Source organism: Castor canadensis, chromosome 3, assembly GCF_047511655.1.
Source record: "Castor canadensis chromosome 3, mCasCan1.hap1v2, whole genome shotgun sequence".
NCBI lineage: Eukaryota > Metazoa > Chordata > Mammalia > Rodentia > Castoridae > Castor > Castor canadensis.
The window spans coordinates 44,784,145-44,798,925 of NC_133388.1; the positions used below are offsets into that span (position 1 = coordinate 44,784,145).

Here is a 14,781-nt window from a genome sequence, read left to right on the forward strand (position 1 = left end):
AATACTGCCCCCCAAAAAAGGCATACACCTTAAAGTAATGATTATAAGTATGACAAAATAAGTATACAAACCAGTGACAGTTGTGTATTATCACTGGCAAGTATTATAGGCTGTACTTTACTTTCATTTGACTACCACAAAACATCACCACAACATATGAGGAATGTATTGCACTATGACATTACAACCCTAATATGATAAATGATTGGAATTTTTTTATTCAATGGTCATCTCATAAGAACACTTATTATGCAGTACACGACTACGTGAGATGAATCTTAAAAAAGGATTCCCAGGGCTGGTGAAATGGCTCAAGTGGTAGAGCGCCTGCCTTCAAACATGAGGCCGTTGGTTCAAACCCCAGTACTACCAAAGGAAAAAGGAAAAGGATTCACAATATAGAAGAGAAATACAGAAGACCACACTGGTAATAGAACTACATATGCACATAGAAAAAGAAACATTACAGACAATTATGAAATATTTTGTAACCACTGTTTGAAAGGTCTATAATATTAAGTTATACTCAGTAAGAGGAAAACAAGGGGATATGAATGTTATAACTCACTGATAGAGCACATGCTTTGCATGTGTAAGCCAGCACCAAAAATAAATAAATAAATTTTAAAAGGAACTGAAGAGCCAGGCACTCACACCTATAATCCTAGCTACTCAGGAGGCAGAGATCAGGAAGGTCATGGTTCGAAGCCAGCCTCGGCAAATAGTTCACAAGACCCTATCTTGAAAAAACCCTTCACAAAAAAAAAAAAAGGCTGGTGAAATGGCTCAAAGTATAGGTCCTGAGTTCAAAACCCAGTACCACCAAAAAAAAACAAAGGAACTGAAATTAGTATATATTATCACACATTATATCTTAAAGACTTAAAGCTAGTCTTGGTCATATCAAAAAATACAAATAATACATGCCAGGCATGGTGGCAAACATCTATAATCCCAGCACTAAGGAGGCTAAGGCAAGAAGAGGACCAAGAATTTGGAGACAGCCTTGGTCACATAATGAGTTCAGGTCAACCCAGGCTACATAGTAAGACCCCCATCTCAAAAACAAAACAAATTAATACCAACAAAGAAAAAAAAGTACAGCCACAAGATAACAAATCCATAATGAAGGATTCATATTCTATAAATACAATGATAAGCACTCCCATATTGGAGAATAATTATAACTAATAAGAGTAACAAAAATTTCAATATCTTATAAATTTTATTAATGGTATATGATCAAAGGAAAGACTAGAGCTACTTACTATAAAGATTGTCTAAATAACTATTAAATTTCAAGAATCTGAAATGGGCTGGAAAGTTTCTATTCCAAACAAACCAAAGTTAAATGGATGGACAATAACTCACCAGTCTAGGCATAATTAAAACCTAGATTTTCTAAGTAGTGATTTAGTATTCTTTCAAATACTTAACCCATCTCTGGATTATTAAAATACATGGCTCTAACTCTTACATATGTAGTGGAAGCAAAAGCCACCTCCTTTAGGAAAAGTATTTTGAGATCTTCATTATAATCACTCTTCAGAAGATATGTGCTACTTGCAGATACTGTTAACCAACTTCAAAGTACTCCATATTTTAAAAAATGTTTAAAAGCCATGCATGCCTATAGGATTATAGCATAATGTAGCTGTCTATAGGATTATACCTGCCCATAATCCTAGCTACTTAGGAGGTGGAGGCAGGAAGATCCTGAGTTCAAGACCAGTATAGCTAAAGGTAGCAAGACCCTGTCTCTAAAACAAAATGAAAGCAAAAGGGCTGGAGACCTAGCTCAAGTAACACAGCACTTGACTATCATACAAGAGGCTCTAAATTCAATCCCTAGTATTGAAAGAAAAAAAAAAGTTGTTTTGGGAAAAAGGAACCCTCTTACACTGTTGGTGGGAATGTAGACTAGTACAACCACTCTGGAAAACAATTTGGAGGCTACTTAAAAAGCTGGACATCGATCTACCATTTGATCCAGCAATACCACTCTTGGGGATATACCCAAGACTGTTACTCCAGAGGCACCTGCACATCCATGTTTATTGCGGCACTATTCACAATAGCCAAGTTATGGAAACAGCCAAGATGCCCCAGCACTGACGAATGGATTAAGACAATGTGGTATCTATACACAATGGAATTTTATGCAGCCATGAAGAAGAACGAAATGTTATCATTCGCTGGTAAATGGATGGAATTGGAGAACATCATTCTGAGTGAAGTTAGCCTGGCCCAAAAGACCAAAAATCGTATGTTCTCCCTCATATGTGGACGTTAGATCAAGGGCAAACACAACAAGGGGATTGGACTATGAGCACATGATAAAAGCGAGAGCACACAAGGGAGGGGTGAGGATAGGTAAGACACCTAAAAAACTAGCTAGCATTTGTTGCCCTTAACGCAGAGAAACTAAAGCAGATACCTTAAAGCAACTGAGGCCAATAGGAAAAGGGGAACAGGTACTAGAGAAAAGGTTAGATCAAAAAGAATTAACCTAGAAGGTAACACCACGCACAGGAAATCAATGTGAGTCAATGCCCTGTATAGCTATCCTTATCTCAACCAGCAAAAACCCTTGTTACTTCCTGTTATTGCTTATACTCTCTCTACAACAAAATTAGAAATAAGGGCAAAATAGTTTCTGCTGGGTATTGGGGGGGGAGGGGGAGGGGGCGGGAGAGGGAGGGGGCGGAGTGGGTGGTAAGGGAGGGGGTGGGGGCAGGGGGGAGAAATGAACCAAGCCTTGTATGCACATATGAATAATAAAAGAAAAATGAAAAAAATAAAAAATAAAAAAATAAAGTTGCCCAAGTTATAAATAAAAAAAAAAAAGGTGATTATGGTTGATATACTTTCTATACAAAAATGAATATAGAAATTTTAAACTACTGAACGCACCATAAGAAGAGGACTAAAATAGAAAGGAGAAAAATAGGGGGGAGGGGGGAATGAACCAATTCAAGATACATGGCATACATATACATAGAAATGTCATAATGAAACTGTGTGGATAACTTAAACAAAAATGTCTCTTTTTTTCCTCAAAAACATAGGACAGGAATATATATCAGGTCCTGGCTGGGAGCTGGTACCAGTGAGAGGGGGGAGGATATAAGGAAAGAATATAGAGGAGTGAATATGGTAGAAATATTATGTTCTCATGTATGAAAATGGAAAAATAAAACCTGTTGAAACTATTTTAAGAATGCGGGGAGGGGGCTGCCACCAGTGGCTCACACCTATAATCCTAGCTACTCAGGAGGCAAAGATCTCTTCAAGACAGCCCCAGGCAAATAACTGAGGAGACCCTATCTTGAAAAAACCTATCACAAAAAAAGTGGGGGAGGAGGGCCAGTGGAGTGGCTTAGGCGGTAAGTGGCTCAGACACCTGCCTAGCAAATGTTGAGGCCCTGTGTTCAAACTCCAGTGCTACCAAAAAAAAAAAAAAAAGAATGGGGGGAGGGAGGAATGAAGGAAAATGACAAAGAGGATGAATTTAGCTAAGATATACTGTAAGTACTTTTGTAAATGTCACAATGTACCCCCATTACAACAATAATATGATAATTTAAAAAATTAAAAATACATAAAATAGAATCCAATTAGGAAAACAAAAACAATAAAGGCTTAAAAAAGATTTTCTAAGAGAGGAACAGATACTAGAAGTTAAGAAGTACTGGGTAGGGTTGGCGGAGTGGCTCAAGTGGTAGAGTGCCTGCCTAGCAAGCGTGAGGCCTGGAGTTCAAACCCCAGGGCCACAAAAAAAAAAAAAAAAAAAAATACTGGGTATACTTTGGAGTTTATACCTGCCAAGCAGAGAAATCACAAGTAAGAGAAACACATAAGATTTATTAACACTCAGACATCCAAGTGAGATACCACAAATGCCTCAACTAAGAGTAAAGGTCCATGTCCAGAACAAGATTTGTTCTATACTCACCCTAACAAAGCCAAAAATCAAGCCCCAACAAGTTTTGCAAGGGATTAAGTTTGAAGGTTGGGTTGTACTAAAGGAAGGAAACACAATGGGTTCTACACAAGTCCAACATGACCAGCCAGAACAGATGTTCCCCAACTTATAATGAGGTTATATCTTGATAAACCCATCATAAGTTGAAAATATCTTAAGTCAAAATGCAGTTATTTAATATACCTCACTTACCAAACATCATAGTTTAGCAACATAGGACACCGTAGAATATGGGATCTTTACCCTTGTGATGGCTGACTAGGATCTGCTGCTTGCTGCTGCTCCCAGCATCTCAACAGACTATCGGATCACTAGGTAGGGAAAAGATCAAAATTCAAAGTATAGTTTCCACTTTAGGATTTCACACTACTGTAAAGCTGAAAATTTATAAGTCAAACCATGATAAATTAGAGACCATCTGTAATTGAACTGTCTAGAAGAATTTTAAAAATTGACAATCTTCACAAAAAGATAACAAAATCCAGAATCTCTATATTGCACCATCTACAATTTAAAAGTACTGAACATGCAAAAAATAAAATTAAAAAATGTGACACACAGTAAAAACAAAAAAAAATAAGCAGTAAATAAAAAACAACCACTTAGGATGAGGGCCTTTTCCAAATTTTTCTGCCCAAAGAGAGCACTGTTCCCTAATTTGCACAAAGGTACTCTATATTAGTGAAAAAGAATGAGTTAATACCACTTACATAAATATGTTAATTCAACCTTCATCTGATAAAACTTCTACATATAACAATTCATATAAAACAACGAGGCCAGAGGAACATAGTACACAATACCAAAGAGATTCAATAAGCAAAATTCAGAGTTTGGTTTACTGGTTTTTTGGGGGGGGGATGTTTGTTTCTTTGTTTCTTTGTTTTTATGGTACTAGGGACTGAACCCACCCAGGCCCTTGCACTTTATGTAGGCAAGTGCCCTACCACTTGAGCAACATTCCCATCAAAATTCAGACTCTTCGTAACTCCAATACAAATTATCCAGTATATCAGGAAATAACAGAGAAATAGGGGCAAGGAAAAATGTGAGGAAAGAGAAAGATCGTAAGTAAACTGGAGAAAATACTAACTTTTATGTACTGAATGATAGGTATACGGTTTTGTTTACCTACTACTTTGTCTTGCATATATTTAAAGTGTAAAAAAAGTAGATTTAGTAAAATTAAATGCATCTAAAGAGACAAGTTTTGTCAACAATGACTGGAGTAGAAATTAAACTATTAAAGATTATAGTTAAGTGAGAATTAGAACCTATAAAATTTAATATGCCTTTGGAATTCTATTTCTTGAAATAGGTTGCCCTGAAAAAAGAAAAAAGTTCCCTTTTCTGGAATTGAGAAGTATATCTTTGAATTGAAAAAAGAAAAAGAAACAAAAAACATGAAATCCATCTATGTACATGCAATCAATTCATTTGGATGTCTGCTGGGTTGAATTGATACATGACGAAATATGCTGCCTCAGATGAGACCAGGTAAGGGAAAAAGTACTTGCATAGTATTTCATTTCTTTATTTTCTCTTCTCTCCTTCCCACTCCTGCATTTTCTCCCATAAATAGTATTTCTACTTAATCTTTCCATAATCTTATACTTTCTGTCTCACTTTATCACTTGCCTCCTGAAATATCTCTGCTACGTGAAGATACCAAAAAATTAATTAATTAATTAATTAATTAATTAATTAACAAACTCACATGAAGCCAGTCTTCAAGGTAACCCAATGAAACTGGGCAAGATGGTATCTGCCTACAATCTCAGCAGTCAGAAGGCAAAGGAAGGAGGATCACAAGTTGCAGGCCAGCTTGGACTGCACAGTGACCCTGTCTCAAAAAAAAGAAAAGAGATGGTGCCAGTGGCTCATACCTGTAATCCTAGCTACTCAGGAGGCAGAGATCAGGAGGATCGAGGTTTGAAGCCAGCCCAGGCACAGTTCATGAGACCCTACCTCGAAAAAAAAAAGGGCTGAGATGTAGGCCCTGAGTTCAAACACTAGTATCACCAAAAAAAAAAAAGGAAAAGAACCAGAAGTGATATGTTTTAAAAGGTTCTGTAGCTTCCAGTTCTTTCTTTCTTTTTCTTTCTTTCTCTCTCCCTCTCTGTCTGTCTGTCTCTCTCTCTCTCTCTCATTTCCAATTCAAGCAAGTATTCTATAAATATCTAATTAAAAAGCCATTTATTTTACTGAAATCCCACAATCTTCCCCTTTGGCTAATTTCTGCTAGGCCAGAAAATTACATTTAGTATCCTTCCAGTAAAAGGGCTGGTGGAGTGGCTCAAGTGGTAGTGCACCTGCCTAGCAAGAGTGAAGCTGTGAGTGCAAACCCCAGTACCACCAAAAAAAAAAAGGAAAAACTCCCTTTTCTTTAGCACCTCACACAGGATTATGAATAGAAACTGAATAAAATTTCTCTAAAACCTACAAATGTGGTGGTGCACTTGGAAGGAGGAAGCAGAGGATGGCAAGATCAAGGCCAGCCTGGGCTACACAGTTAGACTGTCTCAAAAAAAAAAGTCTATCTACAATATCTGCCTCACTTCCCTTTTCCATGTATTCCACTTGATTTCTTTTACTGTGTTTCTAGTCTTAAACCATTCAATCACATCTATATGTATAAAGAAAGGGAAAATGAAGATTAACTGGGAAAAGGGACAGGTTAAATAAACTAATAATCCCTTTATAACTACAGCTGATTATACATATCTAAAGACCTGGTCTACCACACTGTAGATTATTCATTATTTTCCTAAGACACCTCAGAGAAACAACAGGAATGTATGTTCACCATTGTATAGCAACTCTAATCCAGAAGTGTTTTATAGAACCACCTTTATTTACTGAACCACATTTGACCATAAGAAATTTGACACGAAATGCTTTGACCAATTCCTGCACTTATCCTTCAAAATACACAAACTCAAACCTCCCTTCTTTCACCAATGCCCCACTAAAATGGACATTATAAAGTCATGTTTCCTGGGTTCCAGATTTAATAAGGGATGTTGGCAGTCTCAGTCTTCCTTCCTACTGACACCGGCCCCTACTTCATGGGCTGTTGTGGGAACGAAGTGAGATAACTCACGGTGAGATGCTTACAATAATGCCTGGCATACAATGTGCACTCAGTAAATGCCAGCCATTATTTTCTCTTCAAAAATAAATGCTGACTTTTCTTCAAGTGGTGAAAGTTCCACTGAATCCATCATTAACTCAATAGCAAACAGCACGGATAGTAGTTTCAAGTTTTCATACTACTTTTCCTCTTTTCAATAAAAACATGAAATTAAACACTCCAATCCCAGCCAAGACAGGGTCTGGAAATACAGCTGGGTCTTCACTGGCTGGGGGCGGGAGAGGAGGCGGGAAAGGGAGGACAGGAGACACCTGACAAACTGCAGCCTCCTCAATGGTAACCTGCAGTACAAAGCAGACCACAGCCACTCCGGACAAGCGACCACAGGCCATTTACAGAACCCACGCGCCCTGTCCGCATTTTTCACGCGTGCTGAAACTAACGACCGCGTTTCGTCGCCCCGGCGCCGAGGCTGAGCGTCGTCAGGCGCTCTCCTCCCCCCCGCGCGTCCCTCCCCCAGGGACTCCACGCCGCCAGACTCACAGAGTGTGTCCGCACACGTTCACCATCAGCTTCAAGGAGGGGTTCCGGTACTTGGTGGTCTTGCACCGGGGGCAGCCCTGATCATCCATGGCGTCTCCTCTACTACTGACTTCTCCCCGACGCCTGTTCCAGCCACAGCCACCTGCAAGCACCCCCGGACACGACGCCAACCAGGTTCCTACCAACAGGCCGGGACGGTCCCTTCGCAAAAGAGCCCCGGCCAGGAGCGAGGCACTGCGACACAAACGTTCCGGCAGCGCATTCTCGGGTCCCGCGCCAGGGGCTCGGTCTTAGCCTCCTTCCTAGGGCTGCTCAGTACAAGGAGATAGGAGGGAGGAGTGCTTTTTAAATTATACATTACGCGCCTTGTTGCATTTTTCAAGGTATCGTATCGCAATTGGGAAGATAAATTGTAGCTTCTTCTGTCTGGAAAAATCCCCATGATTTCAATGATTTATGCCTGATGTACATACTCAATAATTCAGACTCAGACTAGTGTTTTCTTTTGTAAATTTGGGTAATCTGTGCGTTATACTTCTCTTTTTTAATTGCATAGTCATGAATTCTCAAAAATAATATGCATTTGCAGATACTGAGTTTAGAAAAGTTACTGAACGCTTGTCTTAGAATGGATACTATAAACTCTCACTGACTATCAGAGCACTTCTAGTAATTATAGCTGACTTCTGCTGGGCAGAAAACCCCTTTCCTCAAGACTGTCAAGCATGCTCAACTGTGTCACCTGACTCTAATAAAGACTACCTTTACTTCATCAAAGACTATCTTTACTAAAATAAATAAAATACTGAAGAAAAACATCACATAAGATACATAGTTTCATTTCAGCAACACCAAGATATGAGAGCCTGAATCTCTTTGGAATTTGTAAGCCACATTCACTGAATTTATCAAGAAAGCAAATTGAAGTCTGTGTAAACAGCTCTATTAGATAATAAACTCTTCTTACCGTAAGGGGCACATCTTATTCATCTCTAAAATAAGAATTTATTGCTACTGAATGAATAAATGAGGTAATGAATGACTGTCAAATAATAGTGAAATGTGAATTTTTTTAATGTCAAGTATTTCTTGTAGTCACCTTCATTGGACTCAAACTGTATTCAAAGTGAGCCATGCAGACAAGAATTTTCTAATTAATTCATACAATGAATGCCAGCTAAATACATTCATAGTAATTTTAACTCTTCAGAGAACTGTTGCTCTTTTTGATACAAACAAAAAAGAAATATTGCAACTTCAATTTTTTTAAAAGAACAGTGAACCAATAGGCAGCTCATACGCTAGAAATACTGCTGGGATTTTCTTGAATGGTGGAGAGAGAACCGAACAAACAACTGGATACCACATTCAGAAACCAGCAAGCCAAAACAGGCCATGGCAGCACAGAACTTTACATTTGTGTATAAACACCAGTGACTCATCTAATAAATAACCATATTATCTCCTTGATCATAATACTGTTCACTAATAGGAGTTAAGCAAATGTAAGTTTACTGAAGAAACACAAATAACCCGGAGGCTTATTACGATGTTCTGACCCTTTGAGCAAGATATTGGAAGGCTGGTGGAGTGGGTCAAGGAGTAGAACACCTACCTAGCAAGTATGAGGCCCTAAGTTCAAACCCCAGCACTGCCAAAATCCTAAAGCCCACATCCAAACCAGTAATTAATTTAGACTGAAGCTCTCCAAAGATACAAGCAATTTTTGGATCTTTGTATTTTAACAGAGCAAGAACTTCTGTTGAAGGAATGAATGTAGTTACCAACCAAAAAACAAGTTTAATCAATACTACTTTGAAAAGCCATCCATTCAGCACCAAGACTGTTTTAATAGCGTCTGAAAAGGAAATGGCAATGGGGTGAAGTGAATTGCTTTACTTTTCTCCCAAAGATGAAGTGAAAGAAAGCTCTGAGAGTCTATGAGGAAACTGCTAAGAACTGACCATTTTGCCCTGTGGGAAACTGCTAACAGGAACATAGTAACAGCTGGGCAGAACCTATCAGATAAACTGTACTCCAGGAGCTGCAGGCCATAGAAAAGAGTTAAGAGATTTAGTTCCTGGCACTAAGAAAACTGAATTGAAATGCTGGCTCCATCACTTACTAGCTACATGACCTAGTTTTTGCAATGATAAGCTGAGGATAACACTTGTAGAGATTGAATAAGATATTTCAAGTGCTTAATACAGTACCTAAGAACAGTAATAAATGTTGATCATGATGAATAGTAGCATCAATAGTGTTAGCAGTAACACTGTCTAAAAGAGGCAGTGCCATGTAATAGGACGAATCTGGCCTTCTGTTAAATCAGACAGACCTGCATTTGAGCCAAATTTCTTATCCCTTATGTCAGTTTCCTTCCTCTATATAACACAGGATTGCTACAATGATTAAATTACATGGCAGATACTACATAAAGGTCCAACTACAACTCCTTGGTGGGGCTCAGTCACACAGAATTGCCAGAGAGCTTTGAGGGGAAAATCACTGACATTGCTAGACTTCTGATTCAAATGGAAGTTCAGCCATTTCTACATTTTCTACAGAAAACTACCAAATTATCAAGTTCCCTAGGTTTCTGAAGACAGCTGCATGAACCAACTGAGCCCATTATCGCTCGTCCCAAAAGGCTCACCCTTTAGCATTCCCACCTCAGTTAATAGTACTTTCTACCTCCCTGGGCAGTGTTTTTTAAATGCAGACCTTTCCAGCCCAAGGCTATGGACCCACATTGAGCTTTCCTCATCTAAAGGGGACTTTTTTTCCTTTGTCTCTTTTCTAGAGATAGCATCTGTCTCCAATTCTTATGAAAAGTACCCCCACCCCCACACACTATGTGGTTCTACTAGACCTACCAATTACAATGCTGGTCCTCTGGCCCAAAGGTTGGCCTGCAACCCTTATTACATCAATCAGAGATCTTCCCCAGAATTCTCCAAATTGGCAGTAAGGAAAAAGCAGCAGAGCCTCTTTGATGAAGCTGGAGAATGTGAGGTGGGAACTATTGGGAACCACGGACTCCCGTTCTGGGGAAACCTCCTTCAAAAACTAACTTGATGGCAAATCAGTGACAAGTGAAATGGGTAGCAGGTCTTCAAGTTCAGCCAGCTGCTCTCCAGCCCTTCACACTGTTTGGTATCTGTTGTGGTTTGAATATGAAATGCCCCCCATGGGCTCATGTGTTGAAAGCTTGGCCCCCAGCTGGCGGCACTATTTTGGGAAGTTTTGGAAACCCTAGGCAGGGCCTAGTTGGACAATGTAGGTCACTAGGGGCTGACTTTGAAGGCTATACCTGGTCCCCACTAACTTCCTTGCTCTCTGCTTCCTGTCCCCCATGATGTGAACATCCTCTTCAATGCTCTTCCACCACCATGATGTACAGCCTCATTCCAGGTCCACAAATGCAGAGCCAAGTGACCACAAACTGAACCCTCTGAAATCATGAGCTAAAATAAATCTTTCCTCCCCTTAAATTGTTTCTGTCAAGTGACTGAAAAATAACTGCTGAACGCTGGTGGCTCACGCCTATAATCCTAGCTACTCAGAGGCAGAGATCCAGAGGATCATGGTTTGAAGCCAGCCTGGGCAAATAGTTGGTGAGACCCTATCTCCAAAAAACCCATCATAGAAAGGGCTGGTGGAGTAGCTCAAGGTGTAATCCCTAAGTTCAAACCCCAGTACTGCAAAAAGAAAGGAAGGAAGGAAGGAAGGAAAGAGGGAAGGAAGGAAGGAAGAAAATTAAGACAGTACCAAACTCAATGTATTCACTTTTGCCTAGGTCAGTCAGAGTGGAGCGTCTGGCTCCTAGAGAAATTCATATCCTCACCAAAAGGTAGGCATGCATCTGTACATAGGAGATGGCTAGAACCTGGCACCCAACCATTCCCTGCCATCCTTCACAGTCACACACATGACTGACTCACTAGGAGATAGTAGCCTTGCCTACTAGTCATTTGTCCTACACAGTACAAATAACTTGGTCACCAAAGCATTACAGCTTTAAAGACTCCCTACAATAGTCTTAATTCTAGTAGACATTTTGGAAATTCAAAAAAAGGATTCAGATTGTTTTGGTTTGGGAAAAGTACTCATCCTGGACCAGTGGACCATAGCCAAGATATGAACATCTCGAAGTCCTTCATAATTTGTCTTCACGTGCCTTTTCTTCCTTCTCTTTTTTCTTTTGATACAGGATTTCCCTAGGTAGGCAGGCTGGCCTCAAACTCACAATCTTCCTGTGTGCTGGGATTACAGGCTTTTGCCATCATATCTGAGTTCATCATGCCTTTTAAATGAATCCTTCCCCATACATTTACATAAAGCATAAAACCCCCACTCCAGACACACTGAATTATTTGATACTTCAGCAATATATTACATATTTTCACAGCTCTGTGCTTTTTTTTTTTCTTTGCGGTACTGGGGTTTGAACTCAAATCCTTACACTTGCCATGCAGACCATCTTACAGCTTAAGCCACTCTCCCAGCCCATTTTTGTGATGAATTTTCTCAAGATAGGGTCTCAAAAACTATTTACCTGGGGCTGTCTTCAAACCCTGATCCTCCAGCTCTCTGCCTCCTGAGTAGCTAGGATTACAGATCCATGCTCCATGCTTCTCTTACTCTATTCCCTCTTCCTCTAATGAACTATTATCCCTCTCTCAAAATTCTAGTCCTTAAAGACTCAACTAAAAATTCACTCACAGCTGCCCACCTCCTCTCAAAGTTAGTCACTTTATCCTCACCACTCTCTTAACCCATATTGTACTTACTTCTAAATATATCTTGTCTTTCCCACAAGATTTGAACCTTCTCAGAGTCACAGACTCCATACAGTCATTTCTTATTCTTCAGTTTCTAATGCCATGCCTTATGCTTAGGCAGAACTCAGTAAATGTTTGACAAATGAGTGACCATTCAACAATGCTCCCTACATGTCACCAACTATCACTAAATAATGGTGGATGAGAGATGAGAGATGACTATAGAAACTTAGTTCCTTAACAGTACCACTAATTAGCTTTCTGAAAGAGAAAGAACCTACCGAGAAGCAGCTATATGGCCTTCCTTCCACCTTCCAGATGGCCAAGATCATCCTTGAACTAGGAAATCTCCATTCTTGTTTGCAAAACCATAATGTGTGTGGATAGATAGATAGATGATAGATAGATATAGATATACAGATGTACGTGTACTGAATCAGATTTTCATCAATACACTAAAATAGCAATCAATTTCTACATATTTTCATCACTATCTTCAGGCAGGATGGAAAACATAGAGACAAGCAGCTTGGTTTTCTGATGCTCTCCACACTCACATAATCCCATCTCAACTATTTTTCCCAAATGACAGCAGAGAATGACACTGTGTTCCCAGTATGGCAAACATAGGAAGTAGAAACAAGTAACCATCAATTTTACAAACCATTTGGCAAAACCAGTTCTCCAAGATAAACTCCATGCAAACTCTGGTGTTCCATTCCAATGCTTGAATCTACTTCAAATTGCTGGCAGAACAAGCCCTGATGATCAACCTGCCCAAGAAATCCAGAGACCGAGGTTTCTGGTCCTACAAGCAATCATCTCCTACTGACATTGACGTATGGATGTCATCTAAAGTCACTGCTGCTTCTGCATGATGTGATGAACACGGTGAACCAGAGGCAAATATACAGAAAACATGCAGAAGCCCAGGACACAGTTTTTCAGTTCAAGTATATTCAAGTGATAATAATTATGGAGCAGACTCCTATAACCTGATATTGGACAGCCCCATAAGATAGCCAAAGAAACTTTAAATTAAGAATATGAAGCTGAAAATCCACCTATTTTGTAATATCAGCTTTTGTCTCAGCCCTTGGTCATCCTACCTCCACTTCCAAATAGCTGAGATTATAGACACACACCACTACACCAGGCTTGTTTTTTGAAATAGGGTCTCACTAACTTTTATCTGTGCTGGCTTCAAACCCCAATCCTCTTATTTCCACCTTTCAAGTAGCTGGGATTATAAGTGTGCGCAACCAGACCCAGACCCTTGCCTATATTTTATAGTCATGTAAATGACAGACCTAGGATAGCCTTTGTCTAGCGAGGTGATCCTCAAATCTATAACATTTCCACTAAACCAAACTACTTCCTATCTACTTTGCTCTGATAAATATGCTTTCAAAATTCAAGAACCTAAATGTGATACAGTAGCCTAGATCAGATTATGAAACAGAAAACAGACATCAGTGGAAAAACTATTGAAGTCCAGATAAAATCTAGTTTAGTTAATAATACTTTGCTAATGTTAATTTGTTCAGACAAATGTACCTTTATAATGCAAGCTGTTAACATTAGGAGCAACCATGTGAAAACGATATTTACATTTCTATGACTTCTCCATAAATTAAAATTGTTCCAAAATAAAAAGTATATTTTTAAAAATTCAAGGAAGTTTTTGAACCTCAGATATTAGCCTGAAGCCTGACAACTAGCTGGATATTTCCAAAGGAGTAGAAGCACGTGGTCTTTTCTATGATTGTGAATTTTAAATGTACCAAAGATGTCATTTCTGGCTTCATCACATTAGGGTAGTACAAAAAATAAGTTAAATCTGTATAAAATGACATCTTAGTTGACCAGCAACAAAATGCAGCCTGACAGAAAAAAAGGAAACCTGAACAAGTGGATCAAAACAGCAGGTGACCTAAACAGCTGCTTTATAATATGCTGAAGTAGGCAGTTTGGGTAGTTGGGAAGCAGAAACAATGCAAGGCCACCCTGAAGATGAGGGTGATGTCATTTAAACATTGGATATTGAGAAAGAGCAGCAGCAAACTCAACTGACCCACAGTAGTCAGAAGGTAGAAAGGGGTTCATCCCTTTCTGAACTAAGACCTCAAGCAAACCATGAAAACAATGTAACACAACTGCAAAAAGCAAGACTCCACCTCCCCCTTATCCTCAAATCAGAGGACAATCTTCCATCTGTGTAGTCTGTGGAGAGGGCTGCTGACCCTCTGCTGATCTTGAAGACATTGCACATAGAGATGGTGCTTCGATCACAAACATCATCTTCAGAAAAGATACTCTTCACCCATCCCCAAACCACAGAAAACAACTATTGATACATATATTTAAAATGTTCA

The 14,781-nt window shown here is 39.3% G+C and overlaps 1 protein-coding gene across 7 annotated transcripts in view; it reads right to left on the reverse strand.

Moving 5' to 3' along the window:
- Positions 1-7,833, reverse strand: part of Mnat1 (MNAT1 component of CDK activating kinase) — a 208,452-nt gene extending 200,619 nt beyond the window's left edge. For 3 of the 7 annotated variants that reach the window (XM_074067849.1, XM_074067851.1, XM_074067852.1), the window contains exon 1: positions 7,623-7,831. In XM_074067849.1, coding sequence (XP_073923950.1) covers positions 7,623-7,711 — 89 coding nt within the window. In that variant the 5' untranslated portion in view covers positions 7,712-7,831. Of the gene's footprint in view, positions 1-7,622 lie in introns of all 7 variants that reach the window. The other 4 variants (XM_074067853.1, XM_074067850.1, XM_074067848.1 and 1 more) reach the window with 3 other exon arrangements.
- Positions 7,834-14,781: the final 6,948 nt, after the last annotated feature.